The sequence below is a fragment of the Pipistrellus kuhlii genome, unplaced genomic scaffold (assembly GCF_014108245.1).
Source record: "Pipistrellus kuhlii isolate mPipKuh1 unplaced genomic scaffold, mPipKuh1.p scaffold_m20_p_6, whole genome shotgun sequence".
Taxonomy (NCBI): domain Eukaryota; kingdom Metazoa; phylum Chordata; class Mammalia; order Chiroptera; family Vespertilionidae; genus Pipistrellus; species Pipistrellus kuhlii.
In genome coordinates, this window is record NW_023425562.1 from 50,984,332 (window position 1) to 51,000,656 (window position 16,325).

General features: G+C 39.3%; 1 protein-coding gene across 6 annotated transcripts in view; it reads left to right on the forward strand.

Annotated features, from left to right (window-relative positions):
- The window catches only part of NDRG3 (NDRG family member 3), a 79,251-nt gene that overhangs the window by 39,369 nt on the left and 23,557 nt on the right, over nucleotides 1-16,325 (forward strand). For all 6 annotated transcript variants that reach the window (XM_036418406.2, XM_036418408.2, XM_036418411.2 and 3 more), the window contains 6 exons: nucleotides 2,000-2,105; nucleotides 3,123-3,243; nucleotides 5,614-5,676; nucleotides 6,868-6,928; nucleotides 7,977-8,063; nucleotides 11,262-11,318. In XM_036418406.2, the coding sequence (XP_036274299.1) occupies nucleotides 2,000-2,105; nucleotides 3,123-3,243; nucleotides 5,614-5,676; nucleotides 6,868-6,928; nucleotides 7,977-8,063; nucleotides 11,262-11,318 (495 nt within the window). The remainder of the gene's footprint in view (nucleotides 1-1,999; nucleotides 2,106-3,122; nucleotides 3,244-5,613; nucleotides 5,677-6,867; nucleotides 6,929-7,976; nucleotides 8,064-11,261; nucleotides 11,319-16,325) is intronic.

Genomic DNA, 16,325 nt, shown 5'->3' on the forward strand with positions numbered 1-16,325 from the left:
CCATTCTGATTTCTCTACCTCCTTAACGAGTCCCACTCATTACTGGGGAATAAACTTTACTTTAAAACTCCTTGGTGGTCAGTTTTCTACGCCTCAAACCTTACAGGGTAGATACTCTAAAATTTACTAGAAATTACTCAATTGTTTACCAGAATAGCTGGTCCAGTTTACATGCCCACCAACAGTGTATGAGACTTAGTTCTCCACATTTTGGGCAACGTTTGGCATTATCCAGTTTTAAAAGTGTTGCCATTCTGGTGTGTCTGAAATCACATTTCTGTGATTTAGTTTATACTATCCTGACTGCTAATAGAGTTAATGTCTTCCTTCTCAATTTTCTATTATCTTATTTATTTCTTTCATAGCATTTATCACAAACTATTATTATGGGTCAGTTGATTTGTGTGTTTATTGTCTGCCTCCCTGTTAGAACATAATCTTTATGAAAGCAGGGACCATGTCTTTTATTCACTGTTTTATCCCCAGAGCTCAGTCCAAGTTCTAGAAGTAGGAGTTCAATAAATAGTTGTTTAACGAATGAGCCTGATTGTGATGGAGGGCATTCCTCAATAAGTCTGACATTACTGCAAGAGAAATGCTTATACAGTTACAGGAATTTATCTTTGTATTCCTTTCATCCACAGCCTATCTTTATTTCATAGCCAGTTAGTACACAGTACCTCATTCTCTCCTTCATTTTTTCCCATTTTCAATCCTTTGAATAGGAGGTAGTAATAGTAGAGAATAGCAGAGATATTGAATCACTCATGGTTTGATTCGATAGAAATATCTGCTCTAGCGTGGGGCCTATGATTTGAGATACATTGCTCATGACTTAGCCTAAGATTGTTCTGTGCCCTACATCAGAGAAGAAACCAACACTCTGATGAGATTCATTATTACAAAGGAAATTAAGTTGGAAGCCCCTTGCCTTTGTTGAGATTCTTATTGACAGTTAATCTTGTCTTATCTAGTGTAAGACTTTCTGAGATAGGTGTGGATGATTGTCAGCAGAAAGTCACTAGGCTAAATATGATAATTTTTTACTTTTAAAAGATTCAAACTTTGAAGACTAGAATAAATTTGTCAACTTACCTACAGTCTCTTTTTTCCCCACCCAACCACTCTTAGACTTTTCTAGGTGGTAGAAAAAGCAGCATTTTGTTCCAGCTTTGTTCAGTTCCTCAGCTTTACTCATTGCTTTGGTTAGGATCCTTTAGGGTACAGGGAATAAGCCCATTCAAACTAGCTTAAACCAGAGACAATCCAGGGATGTCTCTGAAATAAAGCTAAAACCAGGAATTAGAGTAGTGAGAATGCCTAATATAAACTTTCAAGTTTACATCTCTTTCTAGAGAAAAACGAAGCTGAGGGTGGAATCTCTTAGTGCCAATTACAAATTCTCAGGGAAGGAAGCTGACCCAGCATGCACCATATGCCCATCTGACTCCAGTTAGTTGTGGCCATAAGGTTACAGTCTATCCTGTAATGCATGGTGACACTGAAAGGCACCTCCTAGGAAAGGGGAGAGATTTAGGCACACACCTCATAGCTCTGCTGAACTTACCAGTTGTTGAACATACATTTACTACTAGAGGTTCTAAAGTTTCTGGCTTTTTACCCAGTAATTTTACATCTTCTGCTTCCTTAGTTTTGCTTACCATAGGTCTTACTGGCTCCTTACTCAACTTGTTGATCACCTTTCCTTAGCCAGTTGCAAATATATTACCAACAGATACTTGATTTCCCCTACTTAAGGAAGTGAGCTTTGTGGATAAGAAGATACGATTTTTCTCACTTATTTGTTTGTTGTTTATCTGAAAGTAATTAGAAAGTAGAAATATTCTGTATAATATAGCATCTCTCTCGTATGCTTATAGTTTAGAGATGTGTCCTGCCCCAGCTAGTGGGAAATAGCTGTGAATCAGATATAGTGAAACTTCAGCACCCTAGGAAGTCCATTCTGCCTTTGCTGAGATGTTGCATTCTCTTGTTACAGGAACATGATATAGAAACTCCTCATGGTATGGTCCACGTCACTATAAGAGGCCTACCGAAGGGAAACAGACCAGTTATTCTGACATATCATGACATTGGCCTCAATCGTATGTATTTGATTTTATATCTCCCCTTTGTATTATAATATTTAATCTTTGTATATTAAATATATACATAAGAGATCCTAGTATTAGAACATAGGTTTTCTTCTCTCTGCCTTTACCTTCCCTCTTCACATTAATGGCAGGATTCAAGTTCCCCAGAAATGTGCAGGAGAATGCACTTGGGGGTTACTGGAATTATATCTCACCTCTGTCAGATTTACTAAAGAACTAAGGTTATATAATTAACTGGTTATGAAAGTAAAACTGAAGTCAGGGAGTTTTTTGGTCCATACTTCTTTGGTTTTTCATATTTCAAGTTAGAAAATCCAGGGTTTGGGTTTAACTTAGTGGTGAACTCTTTAATGAACCAGTAAAAGTGTTCTTGCGATGGCCTGTCATCAGTGTCTTTAAGTGGACTTTTCTAGATGGTAGAGTAAGATTCTGGCCCCAGGCACAGGCACGCAGAGTCTCTCTCTCTCTTTTCTTTCATTTCTCTGGCTTTCAGAGGTGGTCTACATTTGAGGCTACAGTCTAGTGCTAGAGCTTTTCTAGGGAAATGATTTAATCATGATACCAACAGGTTGGCAATTGAAGCAGCAGCCCCTCCCTTCACCCCAATCCTTTTTTTCAAGATGAATGCTCACAGTCTTCCATATGATGAACGTAAGCAGCCCAAGATACTCACTCTAGCCAGGTTCTTGGGATATATTGGTGTTTCTATGTCATATTGAAGAATAAGGTACATGAAAAATGATAGCACTGTGGGTATAAGATTATCTTGTGCAGCACCAGGATTGGTTTCCACTTTGTAGACATTGTGAAGTATTGAGAATTAATTATTTTCAAGTCATTGAGATGTCTGGTATTCAGCAGCTTGGATCAGATTGTTCAGACACCTTTTGGTGGGTCAGTGATTCAAAGGCAGTGAAAAGGGATGATGATATGTAATTTTGTGATCAGTAATGGAAAGTTGGGGACAAATGAAAAGCCTGTGACTTATGAGCATTTTTACTCTTGCAGATAAATCCTGTTTCAATGCGTTCTTTAACTTTGAGGATATGCAAGAGATCACTCAGCACTTTGCTGTCTGTCATGTGGATGCCCCAGGCCAACAGGAAGGTGCACCCTCTTTCCCAACAGGGTAAGGCCATGAGCAAGATCTTTTGGAAGACATGCACTCAGAACAACAAATGACTGCATTCCAGCTGGATTTTTAAATCCTCACTCGAGGATATGGATATGTTTTTTTTATGTTGTTGATTTTTGAGAGAGAGAGAAACATTCTATCAATGTGGGAGAGAAACATTGATGAGTTGCATCCCGTGTACCCCAAATGGGGATCAAACCCGCATCCTTTCGGTGTATGGCACAGCACTCAACCATCTGAGCCACCCCGGCCAGGGCCCTTCCCTGCTGATTTTAGCAGTCTACAGGTTATACTTATCAACCAACTATTCTCATATTCCCTCTCCTTGCTCTGAGAGGACTGTTATATACAATGTGTTGAGGAAAATTGCATGTTTTTCCATATCCAGAAATGGCTTTCCAAGATGGTAACCTGTCTTCCTGTAATTGGTAGACAGAAGTGTCTGGGACAGCCATTTTTCACTGTCTTTTATCTGTTCCTTTCCATCTACTTTAAATCTGTCATTTTATGTTCCTCTCCAACTACCTAGGCCCAAACTCAGATCCCTCTGAGCTTCCAAAGAGTATTCCCCACTCTACCTCCCAGTCTGGTGACAGGAATTTGAATATCTGTATAGCCATTTATTCTGAGAATCTGCCCTATCAGGTAGAGGTGCATTTTTACTGAACTTGGAGCTCTCAGCCTCATCCTAAATCTGCTTTGTGTGGCAAAGCCCAAGTCTCCCTAACCCTTCCCTGCACAGTATGATTATGGAGAAGACCTTTAGAGGAGGAATGAAAGCACAAGCTGTGGAAAGCTAATTCATCCCATCTCCCTTTTCTCATCTCCAGAGCTGCCTTTGCCAGTGAAATAGACCATTGCAAACAAACAATGGCTAATGCTTATATAGTACTTAAACACTATTCCTGACACTGCTTTACTTCACACTTACTAAGTCATTTTTATAACACTTTGGGTTAGGTTTACTATTACTACCATTTTACAAGTGAGGAAACTAAGGCCTACAGATAATAAGGCTGATATTTTATAACAAATAAGCAGGAGAGCAGGGATTTAACCCAGGCAGTCTGGCCCCAGAATCCATGCTATTAACTATGTCTAAGTTATTCTGTTTCTCAAACACAAATTGGCCAGTGACCAGTTCATATATCCAGTAAGACCTGGATCCCATTCCTTTTTTCTACTTTGCGTACAAGTGGCTAAAAAGCACTTCATCACTTAAAGCAGCAATTGTCAACCTTTTTAATCTCATGGCATATATAAACTAATCACTAAAATTCTGCAGCACACCAAAAATATAAATATTTTTTACTTATCTTAGCAAAAATAGGTAAATATATTTTTATTAATTTCAGAGAGGAATGAAGAGGGAGAGAGAAATAGAAACATCAATGATGAGAGAGAATCATTGATTGAATGCCTCCTGCATGTCCCCACTGGGGATCGAGCCTACAACCTGCGCATGTGCCCTTGTTCGGAATTGAACCTGGGATCCTTTAGTCTGCAGGTCGACGCTCTATCTACTGAGCAAAACCATCTAGAGCAAAATAGGTATAATTTTGATTTAGTCACATTGGACAGCTATTATTGTGTTGGCTGTTGTAATTTTTTTATTTGACAGTCAAAGGGAAACAAGGTCAGTGCCCCTGACTAAATAGTCAGGTATTACATGTTTTAAAAATACCTGCAGCACACTGGTTGAAATCACTGGTTTGTGTATCAAGCAGAGGATTCTTGATTCTGTAACCTCTAGGTGCTCCCTACTTTTCTCGAATTCTAAGCCTGAATCCATTTCTGGGCATGCTTGATCGTTTTAGAATCCCTTGGTTCATATCATGAACCAAATTTGAAGGCAATAAAGGAACCTTGTCCTATGCCCAATTGAAACAAGCAGCATTCATCATGAAGAGTCCATAATTTGTGACTCTGCTTAGGCCCAGTAAAGCTTTGTTTCCTTTTGTTTCTAGTTGCCTAGAAATAAGCAGCAGACCAAGAGCTACTTCCTGAATTGATTCTTACTGTTGGAAGTTTACTGAGCCTGAACCCCAACTGAGGTGATTGTTAGAGATTTGGAAATACTTTGAGAGAGCGAGCCATATTACCTGTTCTTTTCAAAAGGCTTTCTCTGATCCGGGAGCCTGCTCTTGAGGATATAGAAACGTGGGTTCTCTAACCTTCTGTTTAGCATGACAGATATAAGGAGTCACACATCATGTCACAGTCATTTTCAGACTTCACATCACCTCCTTCGAACCTCTGGTAAAGAAAATGCTTTTATCTAAGAACGCTGTACTTTTCTAGTTGTTCTTGTAATTGGAAAATGCGGGTGCATTCTAATTCAGAAGTTATCCTTCTGGATTTCAGGTACCAGTACCCCACAATGGATGAGCTAGCTGAAATGCTTCCTTCTGTTCTAACTCACTTAAGGTATGTTCATTCTCACACTGTTTTGTGTGCGGTTTTGTTTGTTTTTTTAATTCTCACACAATGATATGTTTTTTTATTGATTTCTTTTGAGAGAGAGAAAAACATTGATCAGTTGCTTCCTGTATGTACTGTCCAGGGATCAAACCAGCAACCTTTTTGAACACAGAATGATGCTCCAACCAACTGAGCCACCTGGCCAGAACCTCTCATACAGTTTTTAAGGACTTTCTACTATGTGACAGACCTAGGGAATATGATGATGAGCAAAACAGCATAGTCACTACCCTTGTGAAGCTTACATCTTAGTGGAGGAAATAATTAAACAAATAATCACAACTAAAGCTGTAGAAGAAGTCAGTGGGGGTGTTGTGATAGAGAATACTGTCAGGATCTACATAAATAAGGCTAGTTGGGAATGCCCCTCTAAGAAGGTATCATCTAGCCTGGGACTTAAGGGATAGATAGGGGAGCCAGGACAAGAGGAGTTCAGACAGAAGGGTTGTTATGTCCAAAAGTCCTAGATCAAGTAAGCAAGTGGGAGAAAGGCATGTGGTAAAATTTGAGAAATGGACAAGGACCAAATTACATAGGTTTTACAGATCAGGTAAGAATTTGGGATTTTATTCAAAAGACAAAGAAAAAATACTGAAGGCTTTTAACCAGGAAAGTGATCATCTAATTTGGTCTTTTTAAGTGACCTCTCTAGATGTGTAAATTGAGCTTCAATAATGCTGTTTGCATTTTTTTTAAAAAGGATTACTCTGGCTGTGGAGAAAATGGATTGGAAAGAAATGAAAAAAAAGCAGAGAGACTAGTTAAACTTTTTTTTATAACAATCAAGCTTGATACTGAACATTGGGAGTTGGGGGAGACATCGATGGAAATACTTTGAAGGTAGATTCTATTGGACTTGATGGGTTAGATATGGAGGTGACAGGAAAATAAGCTTTCAAGGTTGACTCTCAGCCAGATTTTAGTCATTTCACTTAACCCTTAAAGTCAGCTTAGAAATAAATGATCACATCTTTGTTTTATAGGTGGAGAACTGAGGCTCAGAAAGTAAAGAAATTTGACCAAATTCTATATCTGATAAGCATCAGAGCCAGGATTTGAACCCAGTTGTATTCTTTCCCATTTGTCATGCTACCTTCAAGTGAGTTAATCCTGTCAATATTTCTGTGTTTCATTCAGTGTGAAAAGCATCATTGGGATTGGAGTTGGAGCTGGAGCTTACATCCTCAGCAAATTTGCAGTAAGTACATGGGATATTAGTCTCAGTACCCTTGAGACAATGCCTAGATCACAGCTCTTACTGCTGTGTTAAGTGATCAGGTACTATTGCTTGTCTTACGTTAGTTTTTAAATAAATTTTGTCAGCTCCAGATGCAGTTTATATAAGCCTTGCTTCATGTTTATATTACCTGAAAGATCACAAATGAGGGCAGTAAATCATTAATAAAAAGTAATTTTTAGAGAATACTTAAGATAGAATTTTGTATAGCCATTAAAATTTTATAAGAAAGCTTGTAATTATGTGATACACATATACTAAAATGTTAAAATTAAAATACAGGTTCACATAAAATTTGTCATATGCATAGGAAAAGACTAGAAGGAAATATACCAAAATATTGACAGGGTTTGATGTTGTATGATAAGATAATGTGAAATTTTGTTTCCTGCTTTTTATAATTTTTCTGTTTACCAAATTTTCCATAGTGTGCATAATCAGTGTAATCAGAGGAGGGAAAGTAAGCTAGAGAGTTTTGAGTTTACATAGAAAAGTTCCTATTGATTTTTATTTAAGAAACTTTTTTCAAGTGCCTCCTAGGTGAGAGGACAATCTTCTGGGAATGGTATATCATCTATTCATGTGTTTTTAAAAAACACCGTAAGAAGCCCCTATTGGGAATAAAGGTATAATGAATGTGAAATAGCCAGCTTAAGCCTCATCAGCCCCTTATGCCAAGTAGTTCCAAGGGCACTTCCCCAGCAGGGAAGACCTACCAGGAGCTAATCAACTGCAGAGATTCCAGGTGCCTTCCTCTGCTGTAGAAATCTATGTCTCTCCCAGGGATCCTTGCAAGGCAAGATTATTTGACAGCAATTTAAGAAACTGGTTTTCCAGGTGCTAAGCCAGATTTAAAGACCTATTTTTCTGGATAGCCTCCCTTAGACCTCTCAGAAGTCTTAGTTTCAAATCTGCATTAAGGCAGAACAGAAATTAACCGTGCTCCATTACTTTTGGAAGAATGCTAGGAGTGGAACTTTCATACTGTTTTCTTTGTCATCTTTTTCAGCTCAATTATCCAGAGCTTGTGGAAGGCCTTGTGCTCATTAACGTTGACCCTTGTGCTAAAGGCTGGATTGACTGGGCAGCTTCCAAAGTAAGCACCAAATGGTGTCTGTTGGCTTATCTCTTGGTCTCTTCTCAAAATGACTTACCTGTTTTATTTTTATTTTTTCATTGAGGGATATACAGTTAAGGGTAAGAAGTTTTAAATATACAACTTGATAAATGTTTACATTTGTAATCACACCCAATCAGTATGCAGAATGATTCCAGCTCTGTTCTTTATTTATTTTATTTTTTTATTGATTTTTTTTTACAGAGAGGGAGAGAGAGTTAGAAACATCAACGAGAGAGAAACATTGATTCAGCTGCCTCTTTCACACCCCCTACTGGGGATGTGCCTGCAAACAAGGTACATGCCCTTGACTGGAATCGAACCTGGGACCCCTCAGTCGCAGGCTGACACTCTATCCACTGAGCCAAACCGGTTTTGGCCCAGCTCTGTTCTTAATGCTTCCTCTCTTTCCCCAAAATAACTGTTACTCTGACTTCAATCACCATAGATTGACTTTATCTGTTCTGTTTTTTTTTTTAATGTATTTTTATTGATATCAGAGAGGGAGCGAGATAGAAACATCAGTCATGAGAGAGAATCATTGATCAGCAGCTTCCTGCACAACCCCTACTGAGGATCATTGCAAGGCATGTGCCTTGACCAGGAATCGAACTCTGACCCCCCTGGTTGTTCACAGGTTGACGCTCAACCACTGAGCCACACCAGCCAGGCAGGCTTTATCTATTTTTAGACTTCATATAATAATAATCAAATAATGTATTCTTTTGTATCTAGTTTTTTAAATTCATTATTGTCAGTCTCATTTATGTTGTGTTCTTTTTTTTTTTTTTTTTTTTTTTTTTTTTTTTTTTTTTTTGTAGCATGTATTCAACTGTATTCCTTTTTATTATTGGGTGCCATTCTGTCGTAGGCATAGACTACACTTTAGTTACCCATGATGTTCTGTTCTTTTTAATTGTTGTTTAGTAATCTGTTATGTGAATTGTTATGTGGTTACTATGAATAAAGCTCCTGTACACATTCTTTTATCTGTCTTTCATGGACATACAGATTCATTTCATTGGGATCTGTATCTAAGAGTGGAATTGCTGGGTCATAGGGCAATTGTCTGTTTAGTTTTAGTAGATAACTGCCAATGTTCCAAAGTATTTGGACAATTTACATATCAGCAATGCATGAATGTTCATTATTCCACATACTCCCCACATTTGATCGTTTATTTATTTATTTATTTTTAACTTACTAATTGATTTGAGAGAGAGAGAGAGAGAGAGAGAGAGAGAGAGAGAGAGAGAGAAACATCGTCTTGGTTTTCCATGTATTTATGCATTCATTGGTTGATTCCTGTATGTGCCCTGATCAGAACCTGAAATCTTGGGATATTGAGAATAGCTCTTTTAATTTTTATAAAAGGTGAGCAGTTTTATTTGTAATATTAATTTGTTTTTATATGGTAACCAAAAGCAAAATAGCTTTCATTAGTAAACAGTTTTTAATTGTAGCATCTATTAAATTTTATGTGTTTATGGGTAAATAAACTTTTTTGTGGGGGAGTTGTTTTGTCTTTTTTAATCCTCACCTGTGAATATGCTTATTGATTTGAGAGAGAGACACACACATCAATGTGAGAGAGGAACAGTGATGGCTTGCCTCTCATATGCGCCCCAACCTGGGTTTGTGCCTTGACCAGGAATCCAGCCCGCAGCCTTTCTGTTGTACAGGACAACGCTCCAACCAACTGCACCATCTGGCCAGGGCAAAACTGGGTTTTAATTTGTCTTTCCCTAAGGGCCCATGTTATCAAACACCTTTTTAAAAACATACTGGCCATTTGGATATCATTTTATGATGTGACTATTCAAATTTTTACCTTTTTTTTTTTTTTTTTTTTTTAATTAAATCGGGTTGCTGGTCTTTTTCCTACTGATCTATGAGCATTTCTTGCATATTCTACATCTGAATCCTTTGCTGGGTGCATGTAAATCTCTTCTCCTAATCTGTGGTTTACATTTTCACTCTGTTGTTGTTCTCACCTGAGGATATTTTTCCATTGATTTTTTTAGAGAGAGTGGGAGAGAGAGGAAGAGATAGAGAGAAACATCAATATCAATGTGAGAGAAACACATTGGTTGGTTGCCTCCTGACTAGGGCCAGAGAACCTGCAACCGAGGTACATGCCCGTGACTGGAATTGAACCCAGGACCTGTCAGTCTGACAGGCTGATGCTCTATCCACTGAGCCAAATCGACTAGGGCACATTTTCACTTTAATGAGTGAAATTAATGAATGAGCCACTCTCTTCAATGAACCCAAATAGTTTAACCTGTGCTACTGCTCTCATTATATTTGCTATTGAAAAATGAAGGTATTTGCTATCTAGATAGAATTTCTTAGAGATAGAAAGCTACAGGATATGCTAATGACCTTACAAATATAAACAATCTCAACAACAACCAGAGAGATAAAAGGGATAAGTATTGTTTTGAAATGGAAAAAGTTGGGAGAAAAATGTTGAAAATGCAAGAACATTCAGTAAACATAGCAGCTTCCTCTCCCTGAAACTAAGACAAACAAAAATTAGAAGAAATAAATTTGTTTCTGTCTCTTGGATGTCTTGGGAGTGGTTGTAAGTCAATTTTTATTATCCATAAATCCAATGTAAATACAAAAATATAGGCAGGAATGAAGTAACTAATAGCTGTGACTTCTTGGTCTTAAATTTTCAAAGAAGTTATGACCCCATTTCTTCCAGCTGCTAACTTCAAATAAGAGTATATTATTATTCTAAGAGACACTTCATTTTTTTTCTGACTTGTTTTCATGTGTATTGAAAGCACCATCTCATGAAAATATGTGAGCCCGGCTAGTGTGGCTCAGCAGTTGAGCGTCAACCCAGGAACCAAGAGATTGCTGGTTTGATTCCCAGTCAGGGCACATGCTCAGATTCCAGGTTCAATCCCCAATAGGGGGCATACAGGAGGCAGCTGGTCAATTATTTTTTCTCATCATTGATGTTTCTATCTCTCTCTCCCGCTCCATCTTTCTCTCTCTAAAAAGCCAAAAAACAAAAATGTATTTTAAAGAAAATGTGTGGCAGAGTTGTGGTTTTGTTTGTTAGAGAATAATATATATACAGTACATTGCACTGATTTTAAGTGAACAGCTTGATAAATTTGTTCATATACTTACACCCTTGACACAAATTTTTCTTTTTAGATCTCAGGCTTGACAACCAATGTTGTGGACATTATTTTGGCTCATCACTTTGGGCAGGTAAGTGCCTATTCTGGGCAGGAGAGCTGTGTTAATTGGCTTGCATGCAAAGAAAGGGTTTACCTCAGGAAAGAAGGGTGCCTTAGAATTCACCTGACCCTAGTGGTGACACTTCCAGTGCAATGTGAGATGCATGTGACCCAGGAGAGTCCAGTCTTAAGAAAAAAGTAACTCAATGCCACTTGGCTCTTGGCATTTGGAGAGAGATGAGTGAAGGCATCCCCCTACCCTCCCACACACTTGTTCCCTGTAAGCAGCATGCCATCTGTAAATGTTTGACAACATCACGTGCCTCACCAAACATCTTTAGAGCCATAAGTCAGTCTGGGAGAGGCTTCACAGAAATAGAAATTTCAGAGAAAAGAGAAACCAAGAAATGTTAATGCTAAAAGAACCTTAGAGGTGGTCTTGTTCAATTCCCATGTTTTTCTGGTGAGGAAACTGAAGTCTCCAAAGGAAATTACATGGATAATAGAGAGAAGGGTCCCAGATCTCTTTTCAGAGAGAGAAGTGAATTGAAAAATACAGTTCTAACAGCAGTTACAATATGTGTGTTTTCTACACCGCCAAGAATTCTCAAATACCAGCTGAGTCCCCTAAAATTCAACTTAATTATGACACTATCTGCCTGGAGATATTGTCAGATCTCACAGCTTAAGGGATCAGTCCTACAAGACTGCACTACTGCCCCTTTTCACCCCTACTTCAGACACCAGACACAAGTCCAGGTTGTCCTTCCATCCTGATGGACCAGCTATAGCTCATAGGTTCCAACAACCCCTCCCCCCCTTGAGTTCAATTAATTTGTTAGGGCAGCTCACAGAACTCAAAAATATTTTAGTTTCTTGGTTACTGGTTTATTTTTAAAGGATATAACTCAGGTATAGTCAGATGGAAGAGATGCATAGGGCATGTAAGTGGAAAGAGGCAAGGAACTTCCATACCTTCTACAGAACTCGTCCCTCTCTCAGAACTTCCACATGTTCACAAACCTGGAAGCTCTTTGAACCTTGTCTTTTTTGGGTTTCTGAAGGCTTCATTGCAGTTGTGATTGATTAAATCATTGGTCATTATCTGTGGAACTCGATCTCTAGTCCCCACCTCTCTCCCCAGAGGTCAGTGTTTGAGACTAAAAGTTCACTAGATTGGTTTCCCTGGCAACGAGCCCCCATCCAGCAGTTGCTTAGGGACTTTCCTAGTCACTTATTAACATAATAATCCACATTACTTGCTCTTTTTACTTCTGAAATTCCTAGGGTTTAGAAGCTCTGTACCAGGGACAGAATGTAAACCAATAATATGTTTTTTATTATAAATCCCAATATCACAGGTGACCTAGGAAAGAGTGAGGAAATAAAGAGCAATAAGGTTGGGAAACTTGAGGTATCTGGAATGGGGAGATGAGAAGAAATAAGTAGGAGTAATGTACTCTCAACTGTAGTCTCTGTGTTGGAAGGAAAATGATAGATGGGGAGAAAACTAGCATTACTGAGTACTCATTATGTGTAAAGCACTTTGATAAGTACTTTAGGGTACAAACTCGGTTATTTTTCACATAGTTCTATTAGATTTATTTATTTATTTATTTATTTATTTATATTGATTTCAGAGAGAAAGGAAGAAGGAGAGAGATAGAAACATCCATGATGAGAGAGAATCATGAATTGGCTGCATCCTGCAAGTCCCCAATTGGGGATCGAGCCTACAATCTGGGCATATGCCCTTGACTGGAATCCAACCTGGGACCTTTCAGTTCACAGGTTGATGCTCTATCCACTGAGCCAAACCAGCTAGGGCCTATTAGATTTATTTTAAGATGGAGAAAGTGAGGGCCAGAGAGGGAACGTAACTTGCCACTATTATCCAGATAGACGTGGTTTGAATCTAGAGGTAATAATCTTTTTTTTTTTTAATATGTTTTTATGGATTTTAGAGGGAGAGGAAGGAAGAGGGATAGAGAGAGAGAAACATCTATCGCTACCTCCTGCATGCCCTGTACTGGAGATTAAGCCTGAAACCTGGGCATGTGCCCTGACTGCATGGGTCCACACTCAATCACTGCACCACATTATCTGTGCTTTCTGTTATTTAGATTATATTTTATCAAAATTACAAATTCACATATTTTAGAGTAGAGAAGTTCTATAGAATTTATTACAAAGAATCTGCCACCCATTCTATTTTCTGCTTCTTAGATCCTTTTGGCTGTTTTGGGCTTTGCCTCCATATTGCTTTATTTTTAATTGAGGTATCCTATCTAATAAAATAATAATATTCAAATTAACCATCACTCTGCCATGCCTACCAGCCAATCAGGAGCTAGTATGCAAATTAATCCAACCAAGATGGCCATGGCCACAGAGAGAGCAGGAGGGAGGTTTCCCCAGCAATAAATCCAGGGCCTCTGCTTGGGCGTGGCTGGCCTACAGACCACCACAGGCTCCTCACCCAGGCTTCCCCATGCCCCAAGGGAACCCCCATCCTGATCCAGAACACCCTTCAGGGCAAACCAGCCAGCCCCACTCGTGCACCAGGCCTCTATCCTATCTAATAAAAAAGTAATATGCAAATTAACCATCATTCCGCTACACCACAAGCCATGCACAGACTAGACAATCAGAGTGAGTATGCAAATTAACTCCAACCAAGATGGCTGCAGCCACTGAGAGCAGGAGTGAGGCTTGGGTTTTCCTGGCAATGGAGGAAGCCAAGCTTTCCACATACCCTGGCTGGCTCAGGCCTCTACTTAAGATTACAAAGTTTCAATGATAGAAGTTAAATAAATGCCAACAGAAATGGCTGCTGCCTCAGAGGAAGTAGATGGCTTGGATCCACTCCAGGCTACAAAGTTTCAATTGTAGAAGATAAATAGATTCCAACTACCAGGGTCTCTGCTTGGGTCGCCAGGGGCCATGGCCGGCCTGCAAACCACCCCATGCCCCAAGGGAACCCCTACCCTGATCTGGGTCACACTTCAGGGCAAACCAGCTGGCCTCCACCTATGCACCAGGCCTCTATGCTATCTAATAAAAGAGCAATAAGCAGATTGACCATCACCTTAACACATAAGATGGCTGCCCCCATGTGGACACAAGATGGCCAGGAGGAGAGGGCATTTGAGGGACCAGGTCTACATAGGAGAGCAGTTGTGGGCGATCAGGTCAGCAGGGGAGCAGTTAGGCATCAATCAGGCTAGCAAGGGAATGGTTAGGAGGTGATCAGGCTGGCAGGCAGAAGCAGTTAGGGGCAATCAGGAAGACAGGCAGGCAAGCAGTTGGGATTGGAGAAGGTACAGGCTGGGCTGAGGGAGACACACCCCCATGCACAAATTTTGTGCACTAGGCCTCTCATCATTAGCATATTACACTTTGATTGGTTGAACAGAGGATCAGACACTTAACATATTAGGCTTTTATTATATAGGATACTCTTATGTAACCACCACCAAATCAAGATATAAAATATTTTCATCATCCCAAAAAGGTCTCTATTACCTTTTCCTACTCATTAATACCCCTCCCCGAACAAGTTATTCACTATTCCTATTAGCTCGAAAAGTTAGTTTGCCTGTTTTTTATCTTAACACATTGTGGGCCAGTAGTTTTATTGCTAACTTTACCCAGTAACCAGATAAGTTTCTATTGAACAAGTATAAAAAATGCTTTACATAAATGTTAAAGGCAAGCTTTAAAATTAAATACCCATTGCATTTTAAGTTATTTATTACATGTTCTTACTAGCAAATATCTTTTTAAAGAATTCTTGTGATTGGCCAAAAGCCTTAGAACAGAAAACATGAGAATTCTCATGATCTATCCACAATTTGCAATATAAATGGAATCACCTTGTACACTATTCTGGATTTGGCTTCTTTTTCAATATATTGTCTATGAGATTCATCCATGTTATTCTGTGTATCAGTAATTCATTCTTTTTATTACTGTGTAGCAGTCCATTGCATTGCTAGTTTTGTTTGGGGTGTGTTGTTAGTAATGAATAAAAAAAGCAGAGGAGGAGGGCAGTTGTGGGAGACCAGGCCTGCAGGGGAGGGCAGTTGGGGGGGACCAGGCTTGCAGGGGAGGGCAATTGGGGATGACTAGGATTGCAGGGGAGGGTAGTAGGGGGGGGCAAGCCTGTAGGGGGAGAGCAGTTAGGATCTCGGTGGGATCAGGCCCAAACGGGCGATCAGACATCCCTCAAGGGGTCCCAAATTGGAGAGGGTGCAGGCTGGGCTGAGGGACACACAATCCCTGTGCATGAATTTTGTGTACTGGCCTCTAGCTTATAAATAAAGGACATGGGAGGGATACTGCAAGGTGACAATGGGAGGAAAGCACTTCCTTTCCAGGGTCTGGCCCTTTTGTTTTTAATTTAGACATAAGTCAGAGTTTCCTGGTGACACCTCAGCGGTCTCCAGGTCACACTTTCCATCCTGTGGGCTCTTTCTGTGAGGTCTGGTTAGGACACAGAAAACACATACTTTGAGCAAAGAAAATTTAAATAAAATATTGTTAACTACTAAAAGGTGCTTAATTTCTCAGAGGGGTAAAAGAAGACTCCAAAGGATCTGAAAGTAGTCCTAGCGCTTTGGCTCAGTGGATGGAGCATTGGCCTGCATACTGAAAGGTCACAGGTTCGATTCCAGTCAAGGGCATGTACCTAGGTTGTGGGCACATCCCCAGTAGGATGTGTGCAGGAGGCACCTGATCGATGTTTCTCTCTCATTGATGTTTCTAACTCTCGAGCCCTCTCTCCTCCTCTCTGTAAAAAATCAAAATTATATATATAATTGATTTATATATATTATATATATATATGCATATGTGTGTATATTATATATATATATATATATATATATATATATATATATATATATATATTAAAAAAGATCTAAAAGTAGTTGCTACTTCTAGGCTGAGAGAGCGTGAACTGAAGGAACTGACTTAGTTGAGCCTCCCCCACCAAGATGGAAAGTCATGCTTCTTTGAAGGAGGCATGTTTTCCACA